This window comes from Aythya fuligula, chromosome 8 (assembly GCF_009819795.1).
Source record: "Aythya fuligula isolate bAytFul2 chromosome 8, bAytFul2.pri, whole genome shotgun sequence".
NCBI classification, from domain to species: Eukaryota; Metazoa; Chordata; class Aves; order Anseriformes; family Anatidae; genus Aythya; species Aythya fuligula.
In genome coordinates this window covers 3,907,622-3,926,461 of record NC_045566.1, presented here as the reverse complement: position 1 = coordinate 3,926,461, position 18,840 = coordinate 3,907,622, and the positions used below count along the sequence as shown (strand labels likewise).

Below are 18,840 nucleotides of genomic sequence, written 5' to 3'. Positions count from 1 at the left end.
AATTTACATTTTCCTTTTCGGGAACTTCTACACCATGCAACATATCTGCAAACATTTGAGATAAAACAGTACACATAGTGCAAGACTTGAAAACTCAAAGTAATTTAAAAATGTCTCATGAAGATTGGCTGAAAAAGATACCAAACAAAGCACTTGTACAGCATCTCTCCTGTCCTGTTCAGTACATAGTCATTTTATCTGTTTTCAAACACTTTTTTATGTGTTTCTTTTTTCCTCACAGGTTTTATTAAAAATGCACAGCAAGAAGCAAACTTCAGTAAAATACTACGTTGGAATTGATGTTGGAACAGCAAGCGTTCGTGCGGCTTTGGTGGACGAGTTTGGGACAGTGGTGGCGCATGTGGAGCAGCCAATCCAAATCTGGGAACCCCAGCCAGACCACTACGAGCAATCCTCTGCTGACATTTGGGCTGCCTGTTGCACAGTCACCAAGGTATCTGAAGAAAAAGAAAGTGAAGGAGATCTGTGTTGTAGGCAGCACTTCAAGTTATGAGAGTTCAAAGTCTTCCAGTCACTGGCCTTTAACATCCAATCCTGTAGGTGCTGCATTACTGTTTAACTTGTAACCACCTTTAGGCATTAAAGGCACTTTTAGGGTATGGCTCTTGTAGCCTCACATCCCTTATGTAGGTGAGGAGCTGAAAGCCAGGGTGATACAGTTAAAAAGAGGATGAAAGCCCTTCCTTTGTGCTGTTAGCTCTGAGGAAGGATGTACCCACTGCCTTCAGGATTCGCATCAGGGTTTTTTTGATTCACTGGTGTTATGTTCTAGCCACAAGACAATTCTTTAGAGGACACAAGGTTGCTCAGAACCTGATGATGCATACATTTAGAGGCACACACTGTGTTGCACTGGAGTCACAAGCTCCTTTGTTTATTGTAGAGAAGTTGCAGTTGGGTTTGTGGATGGCACTCTGAGGGAGACCGTCTATCACATGTGATGCCTGTCTAGTGTTATAAAGCCAAAATAAATTATATGTGTTTGTGGATGGCATTCAGCATAAAAACAGACTGAAATAAACCTTACTATACAGGAAAATCTCCTTGGACCCTCTGATCCAAGCCTGTATGTGCTGGTGGTAAAAGTAAATTACTGACCTTGTTTTGCAGCGTACATGTGAGCCATTTTATGGCTCTTAATAAAGCCCCAGCCTGCTCCATGATCTAAGGTTGTTTTTTTAAATATTCATGATATGCTTGGTAATTTGCAGATGGACAGTTCACCCATTCTCTTGGTATTGATCAGCCTTTTCAAACATTAATGAGCTTGGCTCGGCAGAAATGCCCTGAGATGAAGGAGACGAGGTGAGGGGAAGGGAAGGGAAAGAGCAGTGTGACAGGAGTCATGGGGAAGGGAAGGGCAGATGGATGTTGGAGCAGAGCAAGTCTTTTATTCTGCTTATTTGATTTTTCTCATCGTGAATTGCTTTGTTCTTGCTCTTAAATACAATCTATGGAATTAAGCAATGAAATACGGTCTCTGGAACTGTAGCTTTACAGAGCCAGTAAGACACTGGCACTGCAGCAAGTCTAGTGTCATTATAGTACTAATTAAGGTAATGATATTTTTATTGTTGCTGAGAAGTGGCAATTTATTACTGTGTTACATTTTAGGTGTCTTGCAACCTCACTTGGCACTTGATCCATTTGGGTGTTGTACTTTCTTTTTTTTTCCCAGTGCTGCTGGAAGCCGTGAAGTTCAGATCTTTTAGGGTGGTGATTTTTTGGGGAATATTTTCCAAAAAGAATGCTATCCAAACTCTTAATAGCAGAGTTTTTGAAAAGGAGTGCATTAGGTTTTAACCAACTTGACAGAAATTTATTTTTGGAGCCCTTCCCCATTGTAGGGCAAAAAGCTGTGGCACAGTATTACCAGAGCAGTTCTAGAAGATGATTCACTTCACAGGTGGTAACTGAGTGAAGTAACTGATGGAAGTGCTTAGCCCTAACGCTCTGTCCAGGTTTCACATGGAGCTTAACTCAGAACTCTTATAAAAGAGATAAAATTAGCAGTTCTAATTTTCTGCTAGTTTTGTTTTCTGACATTGTAGTGCTTCCTGCTTTCATCCAGGGCTGTAGCTAGTAAGATTTTAAAGCTATTAAAGAGCTTTTAATGGAGCTTAATCTCTAAATTTTTGGAGTTTGAGCTTGTAATTTAAACTTTAACTTGCTTTCTGTGGTCATCGGTTCACATGGTACTCTCATGTGTATGGATATATTTGTATATGTGTGTTTTATATGTTTGCAGAAAGTTGTCTGTGGCATGGATGCCAGCCGGATTCGAGGGGTTGGCTTTGATGCTACATGTTCCCTTGTTGTTGTGGATAAGCAGTTCCAACCTTTGGCAGTCAACTCTGAAGGTAGGACTCCAGCACAGAAGTTGGTGTTAGCAGCAATGCAACTGAACTTGGTTTCATCCAAAGACAGGGTCATGGGGTTGAATCTTGAAGGCAGAATGTCTTTTCTATTAAAAGACTTTTTTCTGTTTTTACTCCTTTAATTCTACTGCAAAATTTAATTTCAGATGATAATTACTTTCTATTTAGCTAAATGTTTGGCATTCTAAGATTTAATTCATTCGTGTTGGCTCGGAGAGACTGCCCCTTAGAGAAATCTCTGCTCTTTTTTTATTTTCTACAAGTTTGTTCCCCTTCAGATTTTACTAATCATGGCTTTTATTGTGTTTGTAAATGCCCATCCACACTGGCTAAAGGAATGGTAAAAATGCAGCGTTCATATAGTCTAGCTGCTAATTCTGTCTAGGAGTTGCAGGCAAGAGATTCACCTTGTGAATTTTATTACACTGGTGTTCTGTCTTTGTCTAGGACAGTGCTAAACCTCAGAAATAGTCTGATATCTTTTTCTAACATAAGTATTTCTTTATTAATTTTTAAGTAGATATTTTGAAAGACTTAAGAAAAATTTGGGTTTTTTGTTTGTTTTTGCAGAATCCTATTTAAGATAAGGTGTGTGCTAAATCAGTACATACATAGCCATAATCACAGTTCTGTTGATGTTCACTTTTTATCTCAGATATATTTGTCATCTCCTTCTATCTTTCTCAAAAAAAGCAATACAAATCAAAAAAAAAAAAAAAAAGGCAGCATTGACCCCAAAATGTCCTTTGCTAAATTTAAGCAAGATTATTTATTTTTCAGTTTGAGAGTTTTTGACAATCTGTTCAATGTGTAATGATGTCTGGGGCTATTTTGGTCTGTTGAGTCAAATTCAGTTCTTGTTTTTTATTCTCTGATACACAAGACAAGAACTTTGACTTCACACAATGTTGTTGTTAAATAAAAAGACAGGAATGGACAGAATACTGTCACACTGCGCGTGCACTGGTCTGATTTCAAGCAGTCTCGCAGATCTAAGTTGAATTTCAATCCATGTTAGGAATATTGGTGTGCCTCATAGAGCTGGCTTGTCTTGGAGTATGTTTTCAAGATGAAATATGCATGAGTAGCTGTGTCATGAAGTTGAGTGTGCAGTGTGCTCAGCATGAGAGTAATGCGAAGTGTCACTTGGATTACTGTTCCACCTGTCTAGCATGGCCTTTGCAGGTTAATTTAAATAAAATGTTTCTTGCTTCTTGTTGATATGTGTGACACAGACTCGCCAAATGCTTTTGCCTTTCACATCCAAAATAAAATTATTGCAGCAAATTACCCCCATGAAAGTACTTCTGAAAGGATTTAGGGTAGTTTTCTCATGACAGTAGAAGAGGAAAAAGAATCTTTGTCACTCTGGCTGACTGGTTAATTTCAATTTATAATTTAATTGGTCAGATTTTGTCATATTTTTAATTCTCAGTCACCAGAATGCTTCTTTATGCTTTTAAATATATATGCACTCTGCAAAAAAAGTGGCTTTGGATGAAACACACTCTACAAGAGCATGGCTTCTCCAAGTTGTTGGGTGCTCACAAGCCTGACTGGTTTCACCCAGCATTCTCAGTGCTCAGCATGTCTTAAAATTGGGCAGAGTTTTATCTTTAGACACCTACTGTCAATTGTTTAAGCAAGTAGTATTTGAGTTTTCCATGAAAAAGTGAAGCAGTTTAGAGCATAGTAACTTACAGAACTTAGGTGGAGTTCTACCAGCCCTGAAACAATCTCTGTTTTATTTTTATTTTTTTTAAAGGACAAAACTATAGGAATGTTATTATGTGGATGGACCATCGTGCAGTCAGTCAAGTAGACCGCATCAATGCAACGAAACACAGGGTTTTGAGCTACGTTGGGGGAGTGATGTCTGTGGAAATGCAGCCACCTAAACTGTTGTGGATAAAGGAAGTGAGTACCTCTAAGATTGTGATGTATTTCTAGTAATAATTAATACTCTGCTGATTTCTGAGAACGAGATCTATAAGAAAAATTCTTCAACCTTATTGGTGAACCCAAAGGTGTGCAAAGTAAGGCCAGCAACATCTCCAATGCTTTGAGATTCTTTTTTTTTTTTTTTTTCCTCTCAATTATTTAGAAATATCTTTAATCTTATTGAGATTTGTTTTTTCCCCACTGAAACATTTCATATGCCTTTCTTACATAATTTTAAGGTCAGGTATACATAGGAATTTAGGTGCAGGTGATATACTGTTCTTTCTGCTTCAAATACTGTAGCTGGACGTGCTTACAGGGGCGCAGGCTCTGCTTCTGGGATGGATTTATACCAATGTGTATACAGCGCTGTCTCAACACTGGGTATCCTTGCCAGATGTCCTGCCTTTGAGGCAACGCATCCAGCAGTGAGGGGCTGTGTGATGTCTTTGGCTGCTGGTATAGAAATGGTATAGAAATGGTTCGGTTAAAGCTCCGTCAACCTTCCAAAAAAAAGGACCGAACAATTTAGTTCAGTACTGCTTGTAGGAAGTAGACCATCTGTAGAAGGAAGGTACTCTGTTCATAATGTAGAACTCTGCTTCTGTCTCATGCTTAAATTTTGTGTGTTACAGGATGACATACAGCTTTTTAATAGTAACTGTCAGATAAAAGGAAAAACGCTTGCCACTTGAATTTTTCATAACCTCTTCCAGTCTGGCTTTTACATTTGGTCTCAATGCTGGCTGTCATTTCAACAAAGCCCAAATGTGAATTACTTTCTGACAGTTTCAAGCAGCTGAAGTCTCTTGTCCTTACAAATGTCCTACAATAACACACTAAACTGTATATAATAAGGTGCAGGCTGGGGAAAATCGAAGGAGTTAATTGGTAGAAGCAGGTACTGGCAGATTAATGGTCACAAAGGATAATAAATGCTGTTTGTAAATGCTACACAGAAATACTAATATCAGTCTCCTAGAACTTTGCTTCCTGAGGCATGAGTATCAAATGTAAGTTGTTGTATGTAAATAATAAAAAGTGAAATAATAAAAAAACCTTTTTCCACAATAGACGTAGAGAAGAGGGAACCAGGACTTCAAGCCAGGATGTCAGGAGACCATAGACCATCGTGATTTTTTTTTTCCTTTCCTTCTTTATACGTTTCTGAATGCAAGAATGGATTGGGCATATTCTAATGTGACTGGCCATAATCAAAACTGACTTTGGGAACTTCCGAAGACAATTTACTTAAGTGATATAGCAAAAGATTTTTACTCAGTCTAGTGAAAGGAGAGCTTATGTTGACTAAACTGAGGTGTATTCTGAAGCTTTGTAAGACCTTTGTCCCTTTGGTAGGCATCATGTTTCTGGAAATTGAATTTCCATTACTTGAAGAATTTTCATTTAAACAATTATAGGTATTACTAAAGAATACAACTTATCAAATTTACTCTGAATTATTGGAGGTAATGAAGAGGGAGGAGAAGAAGGAGAGGGCTAAGGTGACCTAACTGTGCTTTTCCATTTCCGTCATCTTTTTCTTACTAGAATTGAAGTTGAAGATGACCTCACTCATCGTGAGGAAGGAGCTGATTTCATTGTACGAGAAGTAAATGCTGGGCATTATCTCTTATGACTTTCCTGTTGTACATGACTTGTATTTATTTGTGGAGGGATGTTGCAGCTTTTCTTCCAAATCACAAGTTATTCTCATCAGCTCCTTTTTGACTTTCCATAGAATATTTTATCTTGTATATTTCTTTTCATCCTTTTACATTTCCACTGTACAGAGAATAAAGACTTAACTAGAAAGTAGAGGCTTCAGAGCATGTTCTGTTCATCCAGCTCTTTCACTCTAGTCCATTTTGATTTCAGATTAAGAAACCAAAATGCAGAGGCCCTAATAGGTCTTTGAGATCTTTTGTTTGAATTGTCTTGGCTTATGTTCAGTTCATTACTGCTGAATCATTTTACCCGGTGGCACCTACTGGCTTGTCTACATGGAATTACTTGGATGGTCTTGACGTTTGTGGTTGCAGATAGGTATTTATATGACAAAAGCCACCACTGCCTGTGAAGTTTGCATGTAGGTGACTGCTCTTTGCAGTAAATGATCAACTGAATGCAGCTACTGTATAGCCTGTGGAACCATATTGTTGGGTATCTGTGGCTTAGGAACAACATTTTATTTCTTTGCCTGTGTGGACCATGTGTGGCGATAGGGTCCAGTGTTAAATCTGAAATATAAACCAAAACGAATATGTGACTTTCTAAAACCTAATTTCTATGGATACGGTCACGTTTCAGCATGGCATGTGGTCAGCTGAATTAAGAATGTCAGCTGTAGGTGAAACTGAAAAAAACAGTCATTATCTTTTCACAAATATTTAGAAACCAGCTGAAAGATAATTCTGACAAAGTCTTCCTGAAGTCAATAAGATAAGTTTGAATGTAAACTTCAATTAAAAATAACATAGCCCTTAGTTACTGGGTCTTTCAAAATAACCAATTAAATTCTCTCTTTCTAGCAATGATTTCTTGGATTTCTTTATTGTTTAGAATTGCCTTGCAAAATGTTATTGCCAATAGTGTTTTTTTTGTTTGTTTGTTTTTGTTTTTATTTTTTGACCCTCTGTAGTTGCAGGTACACTTTTTTTTTTTAGCTTTGCTAAGCCTGTTTTATTGACTTTGGCTAGAGAAATTGCATGTTCACTGACAGAAGGAGACCACAGACAGTTCTGGTGGGTAAATTTGTGCTATGAACTGAACATGTAGGTACATCTCCGTAACTTGGAGATTCTTTTGCAGATGCATGTCAGTTCATATGTGGCTATACAGCATCTTTGATCTATGGTGTGGCAAACCAACAGTACAGTAGTGAGGACATAACTTAAACAGAGCACCATAAAAGCTGTGTTGGTTATTTCTCCAGCTCTAGAATTAGCTTGTTAGCATTTTTTCCCAGAGGTAGCAAAGAAAGAATCTTGTTTACTAATTTTTGGCTGGAAATTTTACTGCGGCCAGTGCCAAAACAGGAGGATGCTTGTTACATTTTCATCATACTAATGACATTACGAATCAACCATTTCTAAAAAATATTTGTCCCATTAAATCAGAGGTGCTGTAGCATATTCCAAATGGGTGGGGGATGCTGAACTGGGAATAGGTATTTGCTTGGTAGTCCCCAGATGCAGTGTAGTCTTCCTATAGTGTGCTTTCACACCTCATTTTTAACTGTGGTGAGTAAAAGCAAAGAAGAGCCTCCCTTTAGCAAAAACAAAAAACAAATGGCTAGCATATAATTCCTGTGCAATTAATCATTAAAATTGATAGTTCTCTAGTTATTTTCTTCATATTTTTTCTGGCACATTGTTCAGTGATCATTCTGTATGTTACTGGTTAACATCTTTAACATCTTCAGTTACAGATGCCTTTTTATGCGTTATTGTTCTCTTTTTTTTTTTTTTTCTGCATACCCGCAACTTAACAGCCAATGGGATAATTTGCAGAAACAATTAAAACATCTCTTTCCAGGGCTAGGGATGAGAGAAAAATAGCTGATGTGCTGGCATTAGCTTGGCAGCAACATTCTTGCGTGTCTTCTCCCTTGATGCCTTTTGCAGTTTTTTTGTTTTTGTTTTTGTTGTTCAATGCTACTTGATAGATTTTACCGTTTAAAAACCCCTCAAACTCCATGTTCAGTGAGAATGGATCCAAGCTGCTGGGTTTGGAACCAAACTCGATAAGGTTTGTTTATAAATGCTTTAACAGCTTTTAGTTATCAAGATGCATATGTAATTTAGACATAGTTGCTTAGGCTGTACTTTGGACTGTTAAGTTTGGCTTTTAGTTGCAGTTGCTAATCAAGCAGCAGTAGCACTTAAAAAAAAAAAAAAAAAAAAAAGGTTTAACAGCTGGAAGGTTTGAAACACCTGCACCTCTGAGTGTCTGTCACCCAGCCATACACCCAGCAGGTTACTTGCCAAGGTGGCCTCACACCCCCAGGACACACTTCCAGCCTTAAGATGAATCTGATAATTCAGTTAGTTAATTTTTTACCAATTACTATGAGTGCAACCGGTAGTTGCCAAACTGATCAGTTTGCCTTGGCTCTGGCAAGGATGGTGTTTCTGCCTAGAGCTTATCTTGGGTATCAGAATAGCTCTACGGCATGGTTTGGCATCTGGTCAGAGGTGTGAGATATCCAAGCCCCAAGTTCTTGCTTTGTCTGAATTGGAGTAGGGTGTGGGACATCAGTTTCTTATATCCTCATGAGTGTGTGCATTGTCTTCAGTCGTTCTTTTTCTTCCTTGATACAATGCATATTTGTTTTCTGTAACTGAGAAGAAGAGAGACTGACACACTACATAGCCTACTGTTACAGATTGCCTGGGAGATTTCATTTCAAATTTTGGGTTGAATTGGTAAAAGCAGGCTGTTCTTCAGTGAATGTTTTCTTCTCTGATTTTTCAGATGACTTAGATCTTGACCTGATATGAATCTGGAATGTTCATGCCAGTTTTCTTTTTTACACTAAACTGTAAAAACCTCTTTTTTTGTCCCCCTCCTTTTAATCTAGGTTTCTAACAAACCAAGGGATGATTTTTGAATTTGTGGGTTTTGACTAACAAGTAACCATGAAATACAGGCCAATGCCCTGTACTAAGTCATGTTTTGCTTCTAGCCCATCTTAAGTTATTCCTGTGGTCAACAGGGTTCAGATGCAAAGGCTGTCTGTAATAACATTTAAGTTCTTTTGATTCATATTAATCTGTATTAGCAATAATGAAAGTCTGCAGAGCTTCAGTGTTTCAGTATTTTACTTCTGGTGGGGGAAAAAAGCTTTTTCACTGACACTAGGTATCTGAAGATTACTTCTTTTTACAAGAAAATAAAGTACCCTGTAAAAGTAGAAATCAGAAATAGACTACCTCAACCAACCAGTCAAATGCAAATGTGAAAGTTCCTTTCTACATTCCTGTAGGTATCTCCAGAAAACGGTTGGATACTGGAGCTCAGGTGAAATTCTGTTTGTGTGTGTATTTTCAGTCCAGTGAAGAAGTGAACAAATACATGTAACACAATAAAAAATTGTGCAGTATGGCTTCGTGGTGATCTTTGGACTTTTGTCAAGGATTTGGCAGTGAAGACCTTCCCAGCCCTACATAGCAGTTCTGCCAGTCCCTCACTCTGCTTTTATCCTTCTTGTCTAGGAATATTTAAATACACCGTACTTTGCAATTCTTAAACTTCCACAGATATTCAAGGTTATCTATGAGGATTTCAAAAAGTTATTGTTTAGAGATGTAGGTTTTTTGCTTGTTTGTTCGTTTTTATTAATTCAAATATGGTAATGAAGAAAGAGGAATCCATGAGAACCTCTCAAAAATAGAAGGATTGAATTAGTTTCTTTACAAGTGAGTTTGGAGGGTGAGTCGCAGGATATGAATACAGCACTGGGAACGTTCCTGGATCTTTTCCACAGTGCTTTTAATGTGGTCACAGATTTCTGACTGTGAGTGAAAATAAATTAGAATTAACTTCAGTGAGTGTCGAAAACGTGGAGACTTTTCAGTTTGTTTGGAAAAAGCATCAGGACATGCCATTTTTTTTGTCTGTGCTAATTAGTGATGACAAAGCATCGAGATGGCAAAGAATGAATCATTTGGATGTTCATGAAACAAAATACTTCAGTGTCACTAACATGTGGCTTTTGGGAATTCCTGAAGCAGTAGAATAAAGATCCAGGGAACATCTTTGATAAAACAGATTTGCTTGAAGTGGACAGTTATTCTTAATCTGTTTTCTTTTATGATTAACATTAAAGGCCGATCTACTTCTGTTGTTACTTAAAGACTATTTACCAATACATAATGGTTTATATGATCAAAAGAGGCTGAATGACCTGTGTACTAACCTTGGGAGCACCTGTGCATTCACGTAAAAAGTCAAATTTTGATGTGAGCAGCAGCAACATACATCTGGCAGATAAGCTAAACCCAAGTGATTTGGAACAGGCATCCAATGCTTGTATGTTTTGTGTTAAAAGTTTGCAACTGGATCATTCTTTTTTTTTTTTTTTTTTTTTTTTTTTTGAATTCAGTATGAAGCCAGTAAATTAGAGAAGCTTTTGAAGAGCTAAACTGAAAGAAGATAGATTCTTTTCATGATCCAAACCAAAACAAAATTATGCATTTTTGTACCTACCAATTTGTTTTTTATAATGGAATTCATAGATTCCATTTTAGTAACTTTCTGGAATTTATAAGATTTTGGTTTGAAATAGCTTAGTATCTGAGCTAAGTTAATAGCAAATTGTATTTCTTAAAATTGAATTACCTTTTATTTCAATTCATCATGTACCTTCATTTTCACTACAGAAAATTGATGTCAGCTTTGATAATGCAAGTAATTTAATTTTTCATACTACTTATGGACAATTCATTGAATAATTTGGAAAAAAAAAAAAAGCCTTGAAAATAAAATCATAATAACAAAGCTATTAGGAGCTTTGCTAAAATAGTTTAGCCTCCTATTCAAATGTTTACCACAGATTCTTACAGGGTTGTTTGGTTTTTGTTTTGTAGCTCAATGGCTTGTGCTATTGAAGCTCTTAGTGTTTAATACTTTCACTTTTTTTTAAAAAAAAAAATGCTTTGCATCTGGAATCTTGCACAAGAGTTTTGTCCTGAACTGATGGAGAGTAGATGAAAACAGTAGGACCTGAAAGCTAAAAGACAATAAGGCAAATAAATCATCCCTCAGATTTCTTGCGTAGAGATAAAGACCCACGTAATTTTCAATCTTACGCATTTCTGAAGTACCCCTCTAGCTCCACTGTAGCTTGCTAGATGCGACTGTTGACCTAAATTCTGGTTTTTGTTGAAACTGGCGGGGCTCTGTGCCCAAAAGACCCCAGCTAGGATGTGGTGATCTTAGTGAGCCAACTTGTCATTGTTTCAGTTATTTAAAAAGGCAGTGGAGATTTTTTAAAGCAATCTTCTCTTTCTGTGGAAGTCTGATTTGTCAACCTTGCATCTGGCAGCACTGCCTTTGGTTTGTTTTGGTGTTTCCGAGTTCTCTCAATACACCAAGGTGGTCACTGGGTGTTACTGTGGTGGTGCAGGACAGGGCAAAGCTGCACTGCCATGGGACGTTACTCTTCGGGGAACTTCCTTGCCATTGATCATCCTGTGATACCTGCACCAAACTCTGTGTAGATGATCTCTCTTGGCAGAAGTTCTTTAGGAGCTTCGAAATGTCATGTGGCTATTGGGAGCTTATGGGGATAGTTCTGCTAATTGTTGTCTGCAATCATCTTCACTTACTCCGTCAATTGGAGAAATAGCATAGGACCTCTGTTCAACTGGGAACCCACCGCTTTGTATTTTGGTACTCATTTCAACCAAATTTTACTAAAGAGAGGCAGAGTTTGCACACTTTTATTGGTTGTTAGTGAGAATTTAGGTGGATGCTTCAATGGCAACTGTAAGGTTGTAGTGTGGCATTGAAGCTGATTGTTGTCAGTTCATCCCTTTGGTTGAGAGCTTCTGAATGTCCCAGCTGTGGGGAAAACCAGCTTCACTGGAAGCTTACAGGTCCTTGCAAGCTTTGATCAATTGGCCAGATAGATTGGAAAGGTTTGTTCTGGTGCTCACATAGGTATTTGTGTTTTTTCTTTTTTTTTTTTCTGTACTTACAGCTCAGAAGTAACAAATATAAAATGGTTAATTTTAAAAAGTAGAGCATTCTTCAAGGAAATATTTTTTTGAGTAAATTGTCTACTGATTTTGAGAATGCTCTGACATTAAGCAGCTGACTGGGAACTGAAAGAGCCCACGTTATTGATCTGAAACATGTGCCTCCATGAAGTCTTCTTGGGAAACTCGTTTCTTATGATCAGTCCCTGGTGGGGGAAGGACTCAGTTCTTCAGGCAGTAAATTGCCGCAAAGTGAGCAGAGCAGGAATCTAGGGAGAGATCAGAACACTGGGTTTGGAAAGATTGTCATTTTTACACAACTGGCAGGTTTATTAATTTTGTTAAAATAAGGACGTGATTGTGTCTGGCCTCTAATATCTATGTTTTTATTTTTTTTTTTTTGTTAGAACTTGCAAGAATCATGCTGGGAGAAGGCAGGCTACTTCTTTGATCTTCCAGATTTCTTATCCTGGAAAGCCACAGGTGTTACTGCAAGGTATGTTAATTATAACATTATGATTTGGTCGTCTTAGTCTATTTTCTTATGTATGTTCCTGCTTTAATTCATTTTGACTGGACATGCTGTTATATACATCTGTCTGTAATTGTCTGCCCCAAAACATCTTGAACCTATCTCCTGCTTCCATTGTGCATTCCTGAACACAGTTGTTCCTGTGAGCAGTGTAATTCACAGATAGAGTATGTTGCTACAACTGTTGGTTAATTGGTCTTATACCCCATTTTGGAACATAAATATGATTGCTCTAGTTACTGTGAAATATGCTTCTAATAATGCTTTGAAATCTGCTTTTGTTGACAAATTTATTGACTTTTTGAGAATTGAAACAAAATACTTTGCTTGTATGGTAGGCATCTGGTAAAACCTTTCTAAAAACGGTTGCTTCAGTGTAAAATGTGGCAGCTGTATTGCTCTCCGAAGCATCTTTTTATCCATTTACCAGTACCTTTTGAGAGAAGCCCTTTAGTCTTGATTAAAGTGACTTCACTACAAGTGATGCATTTGCAGATAAATAAGCCCATGTGAAAAGTGAGGTAAAGTGTTAATTGTTTAAAAAAATAATTAAATGAAGTCTTATGGCCCAATTCCACACCCAGCTCTGTGCAGGTCACAGATATTTCCATCGCAGTTTACAGAGTTGTAACTGTGCAAAAAACTAGTCTAAAATGACAAGTGGTTACAGGCTAGCTTTAGGCTCCTGAAGTGGAAGATGCCTGCACATCAAGCACAGTTCTTTTTGTTTGAGTGCTTTCTTTCTCCCTAGTCAGTCTCCATAATAGATACCTATTGTTAAATGTTTTGCATTATATAGCAGGAAAGTGCAAGTTTAGCTTATTAAAAAAAAAAAAAAAAAAGCAATATTTTTGTAAGATCTTGGTAGCTTTCAGTTGAAAGATAGTATCTCAAGTTTAGTCAGATTCCTGTGCTGTGTGGCTGTGAACTGTGTAACAAGGGAACAACTCTCACCCCAAAGATCTTGCAATCTCGGCTGACTTCTCACCTGACCCAACTCTAATTTCAGGAGGATAAATCCCAGGCTCCCAGAGGATATGCCATGCAGGGCCTCTGTACTGTGAAAACACTCAAGACTTTGATTTAAAACTAGCACCCTGTGCTCAGGGGACTAGGTGGAGAAAGGCAACTGCCTTTTTTCTATAAACAATTTAAGGGTGCTGCAGATCAAGTGCTTCTCAAATTTTGACAAAATTGTGTGGGAGAAAACTAGTTTCCTGTCCTAAAGAGAGCCTTTTTGAGGTAGTTGGAGGATATGATGACCTGGAAAATAGGTATGCCTAAATATCACTTGTATGTGGCTACAGAGTTTTGCCATTTGTCTTGTAATAATTCTGTTTAGCAGAACATGGAGGAAACATTTTTATCTGCTCCTACATGTGGTAGGAGCATCGTTGTATTACACCTGGCTAGGCCACTGGTTAGAAAGCTGTTCCAAACACAGTTTCAGTTTGGCCTTGTGGCCAGATGGAGATCAATAGATGGGATGAAATGTGTGGGCAAGTCAAGAAATGATCACCTTGTGCTGATAGCCAAAAAAGCCAAAACGGAATGCAGTCCTGTCCGTCTTGGGTTTAATGGTGGCAGCTTTAATGTATAAAAGAAACCCCCCTCTCTGTTCTCTCTTTCTCTCTCCATCTCTCTTAATCTCCAACTAGTGCGAGAGCTAATGGAAAAGAAGAGCAGTGCCTTCCTGCAGCCTTAAAGATGTAGCTGTCACTATGGCTAATTCTTTAGCTGTTGGGAAATGAATGGTTATATCGAAGTACAGGAGTTATGCTGGCGGGGCAGCCCAGTAAGGGCTTGCTGCTAACAACGGATGCTGCAGCACTGGGGAGTCTGGATGGAGAAGAGGATAACTGTGTTCAGGACAGTGAAGCTGTTTATCATCTGCCTTTTATGTATTCCTGAAAATTCCCACCTGCTGTGGTTTTTGCAAAACTCTTGCTAGAATTACACAGTCGGTGTGCCATGCCTGGTGTTTGCTATTCCAGCGTAGCATTTGTCATCTGTTTGCTGCATGTACCTGTCGGTGGTTGTAAATTCTGGGAGGTCTTTGGGGAAGAGCAGGGGATTTCTTGGGTAAGTTGTCAATGCCCAGCACTGCAGGACCCTAATTCCTCCTGGGAACTTGGGATGGAGCAAATAGATCTTACAAACTAAAGACTTTATTCTGTAATGCTAGTTTAACCTGTACAGGAGTACAGCCTGAATTCTTGGGATGGAAATTTTCTGCCTCCTCTGTAGTTTGTGGCAGGAGGCTTTAAAAAGAAGTTAGGGAGGGGTACATGGGAGCTTAGAGCATGGTAACAGAGTTATTGTCCACTGTCCCTTATGGATGCCTTCAATTAATGGACAGAGTTAATTTGTGAGTTCTGGGGGAGGGAAGAGAAGGATGAACACTAAAAATAGTGTTGTGTGCTTGATGTGGGCCGGCATTGTGGCTTGCACTGGCCTCTGGCACTCAGATCTCAGTGAAGCTCAGGTGCTCTTGCTCTGAAAGTAGATCTGGAAGGGAGCGCTCGTGGGTAACTCCAGCTCCTTGGTCCCTCCTCGCTTTGGGTCTGTGTTCTTGGCAGCAGCTTTCTGGAAGTGAGGCAGAAAAATCTCTTCTCAAATAATAAAAAAAAAAAGTACTGCAGCAGGTTGTACTCCAGATCAGAGCTGACTGAATTATTAGTGGTGAGTCTATTTCCTTGGAAATGCCATTTTGATTAGTCCAGAAGTTTTTGACGGTATTGATGAACGTTGTACAGGAGAGAGGAATGTAAGGAAAACACTTTCTGGAGAAAGTGGTATGTGTGTGTTTGTTTTTGTTTTTCATCACTCCCTCTGGTTCAACCTTTTTATATTTTGGATAAAGTAGTTCCTTGCACATCCTCCTGTGCTGCTTTAATGTGTGCTCCCCCACATTAAACTGATCGTTTTGGCTCTAGTGGAATGTCTTATACGGTAACAAAGGAGGGAGAAATAGGAAAATAAGGACAAGAAATATTTTGTTGGAATTAAACCTACTTTTTTTTTTCCATCCTCTGCTCTCCCCTGTGCACACCTGTTTCTTGAGAATTTCCATGTAGTTTGGTGTAGTGAAGTAATTCATCCCGCATATGTTCATAATTCTGTGGAAGTGGGAATTAACAAGTGTAAGATTCTTACCACCTTTTCTCCCCTTAAGCACAAAGGAGCCTATTCACAGGGCAAGGCACACTGTTAGTCATTGTGAATCACACGTTACATGGCCCTGATAAAAGATACAGAGTTTTTAATCTGTTTTGGTGGTGGGTATTCTACTAGGATCAAAGCAGTTGCAGAGGCACTTTTGTAGGAGACGTCTGCATGCATCAAAACTATTACTCTTGCTTCTTTACATTTTGAAGTGCCAGTTTAAAACATTTTGTATGTTTTTAACATTTAAAAACTGTATGTAGCCTGTTTGGCTTCACTGAGATTACTCAGTGCTCCAAGTGAAGTAGTGTGTGATCAGGATTTGAAGTATTTGAAGACAGTTCTTGATAAGTGTTTCGGAGTATGAAATCCTTCATTTTTCACCTTCAGATGACTCTGCTGGCTTCAACTGCCTTGTTGCCAAAGGACTTTTTCCCAGTGGATATCTAGTAAGCACTAAATGCTTTCTACCTGAAAGATGGGCCCTCAAACATACTCAGATTTTTACCTACTCCCTTTGAAAGTGCTGTATGTCTCAGTGAACAGCATCCACCCATGAACTGCAAAAGATGAGATCCAAAATGATGATTCCCATTGGTCTTAAAATATCACCTGCAATATTCCATATTAAAAATACTCATATTATTGCTCCATTGGGTTGATGAAATACTGTGTGGTTGTTCTGAATGATCCAGATGCTGGTCTGCATTAAGAAGTGTTACTGACATCTCTCTAGTTAACCTTTGGAACATTTCCTGCCCCCCAGGGCTGCAGCAACGAGCATTGGTTTGGCCACTTGAGTACTCAGTTGTCTTACTGCAGAAGTGCTGCTGGGGAGAGGAAGAGAGCTGGTTTTTCACAGACATGTTAGCAGTGCTTTTCAGAAGCTCAGCACTTTTACTCATGGTGAGTGTGACTCACTGCTCTCTTCCACCCACCGTCTATAACCTCTGATAACTTTTCCTTTATATGGTATTTTGGATGAAGCTATCTTAATAAAATCTAAATACATACCTGGTTTAGTTAGAAGTTACTGCGTTGTGGATGGAGGTTTTGTATCAGAGATGCACTTCTACAATTCAGCTGTATTTCTGAAGTCTGATGAAGGATTAGTCTGTGGACAGGACTATGGCTAAGCTGTTACATCAGGTGGAATTCACACACAAATTTTGCAAAAGGTCATGTGCATTGAGGTCCAGCATTCTGCTTGAGGCCACTTCCAATCACAAGCAGCTTGCTCCCTGGAAAACTAGGTAGTCTTTACTGGATTCACATGGTTCAAGATGAGCTGTAATCAAAAGAGAGTGGAGGAGGTTTTGGAAGCGCAGGTAGGAATGTCAGGCCTGACAGTAACTGAAGTGGAGAGTATCCAACATGCAAGAAGCCACTGGATGAGGAAGAACAATTCAGTACCTATAAAGAAAACATTGGCAAATAGTTCCTAAGTGAGAAGTACCAGAATGAGTGAAGAAGTCAGACACGTAGAACTCTTTTAAAGAAACTCCCAAAGTTGCAGAAAAAAAAAAGTCAGAACAAGCTGACATTTATATGAACATTTTTTTTTAATGTTATACTCCAAATGTGTTAATAGTTGGGGAAGGTAATTTATTAACTAGTAGAGACTTCATCTCATGTATGGGTATTGACCCAAACAATTCTCCTGTGGAAATATTTGTCCACTCAGTCTTCAACTGCTAGCCTTCACTCCAGGGAAAATGATATAGCAGAGATGTTTTGTTGGGAAATCTTTCATAAATTATCTACATCCAACATAGATCTCAGAATCACGAGTTTCTTCAGAGAAAAACGGTTTCATAGGAAAGAAGTTCACACTGTTATAGCAATTGCAGGCTGTAAACTTAAACACTGTAGTTCTAAATGGCTGTAGTTCTTAAAAAAAAATCAAAAAAACATGAACCACATAACTAGTTTTAGCCTATTTATGTGTATAAGAGGAGGGGGGGGGTGGGAAGGGTATCTTTTTAATATACAGTATATTTTCAGTGGGAAAATACCTTGACAATTTCTTTCCTTCTCCTTCATTTATGAGAAGGAGGCTGGTGTCTTGGTTTATGTACATTTAAATAGCTGACTCTTTACATTAAGCAGTGATTAAGTCCTAAAGGTTTATTTATAACCTCCTCCCACTTGCTTATTGTTAGGGCTAAGGATGGCTCTGTTGTACTGATTTAAATCAAGAGAACTCGTGATGTTAGTGGGATTGACGCAGAGCGTGCTGGGATAAATAGGAGGAGAATATGGGCCATTGCTGAACTGCAGTGCTGGAAGCTTGCAGTAAAACATTAAAGCTAGGGAGGTACTTTTGAATCCAGGAGCCTAGATTCAAATCTGCTTTATCATGTCCCCTGTGTGATTTGTAGAAGTGAATTTTTGGAGGTGTTTAGACAACTGTGTATACCTTTTAGGATTTGATTCTTACTCATTCATATGTTTGTTCTTCATCTGTTAAACTGATACATACATATACTGCTACGAGGTTGCTTCTTTTCCCCTTGTTTTATCACTTTCCCTTCCACAGTGATTTTGTCACTGTGACTAGTGGAGTCCCCATTAAGCATTTTATCCAGATGGGCTAGAAACTTTGAAAGGAGAGAGAATTTGGAAGAGGAGCTTATATTTAGAGGTGCTGTAGAAGAGACAAGCTAATGTAAGTTAAATGATGATCTGAAGGATGCTTGTGTCTTTTTAAGGGATTGAGCAATCCTGGTCAGTGAGCCGTGGTAACTGGAGCAGTGCAGACACCATATTCCTGGGGCCAGCTGCCCTTCCCTTCCTTCCTAGCTGGGCCGTGACTAATGTATATCCTTTGGCTGGGATTCTGGTGTTTGACTTCTTGTTTATATTTTGTACCAGCCTCAGAAGATGCCCAGTCTGAAAATCAGGCCTCTCTCTGGAAAGAGAGGGGCTAGGGAATGTTTCCTGATCAGCACTGCGGTCCATGTGACGGTGACAGTATCCTGACTTGCACTCGGGTTTTATGTCCTGTTTATGAAACCCAAGCCTTCAGACTTGCAGACTTGTTTGGAGAAATCTCTGGAGAAGGGAGAATTATCTTGAAGGGCTGGTAGGGAGGGGAGGG

General features: G+C 38.7%; 1 protein-coding gene across 2 annotated transcripts in view; it reads left to right on the top strand.

Annotated features, from left to right (window-relative positions):
• The window catches only part of FGGY (FGGY carbohydrate kinase domain containing), a 138,182-nt gene that overhangs the window by 12,074 nt on the left and 107,268 nt on the right, over positions 1–18,840 (top strand). For both annotated transcript variants that reach the window (XM_032192722.1, XM_032192723.1), the window contains exons 2-5: positions 242–454; positions 2,270–2,381; positions 4,165–4,316; positions 12,451–12,539. In XM_032192722.1, coding sequence (XP_032048613.1) covers positions 254–454; positions 2,270–2,381; positions 4,165–4,316; positions 12,451–12,539 — 554 coding nt within the window. In that variant the 5' untranslated portion in view covers positions 242–253. The remainder of the gene's footprint in view (positions 1–241; positions 455–2,269; positions 2,382–4,164; positions 4,317–12,450; positions 12,540–18,840) is intronic.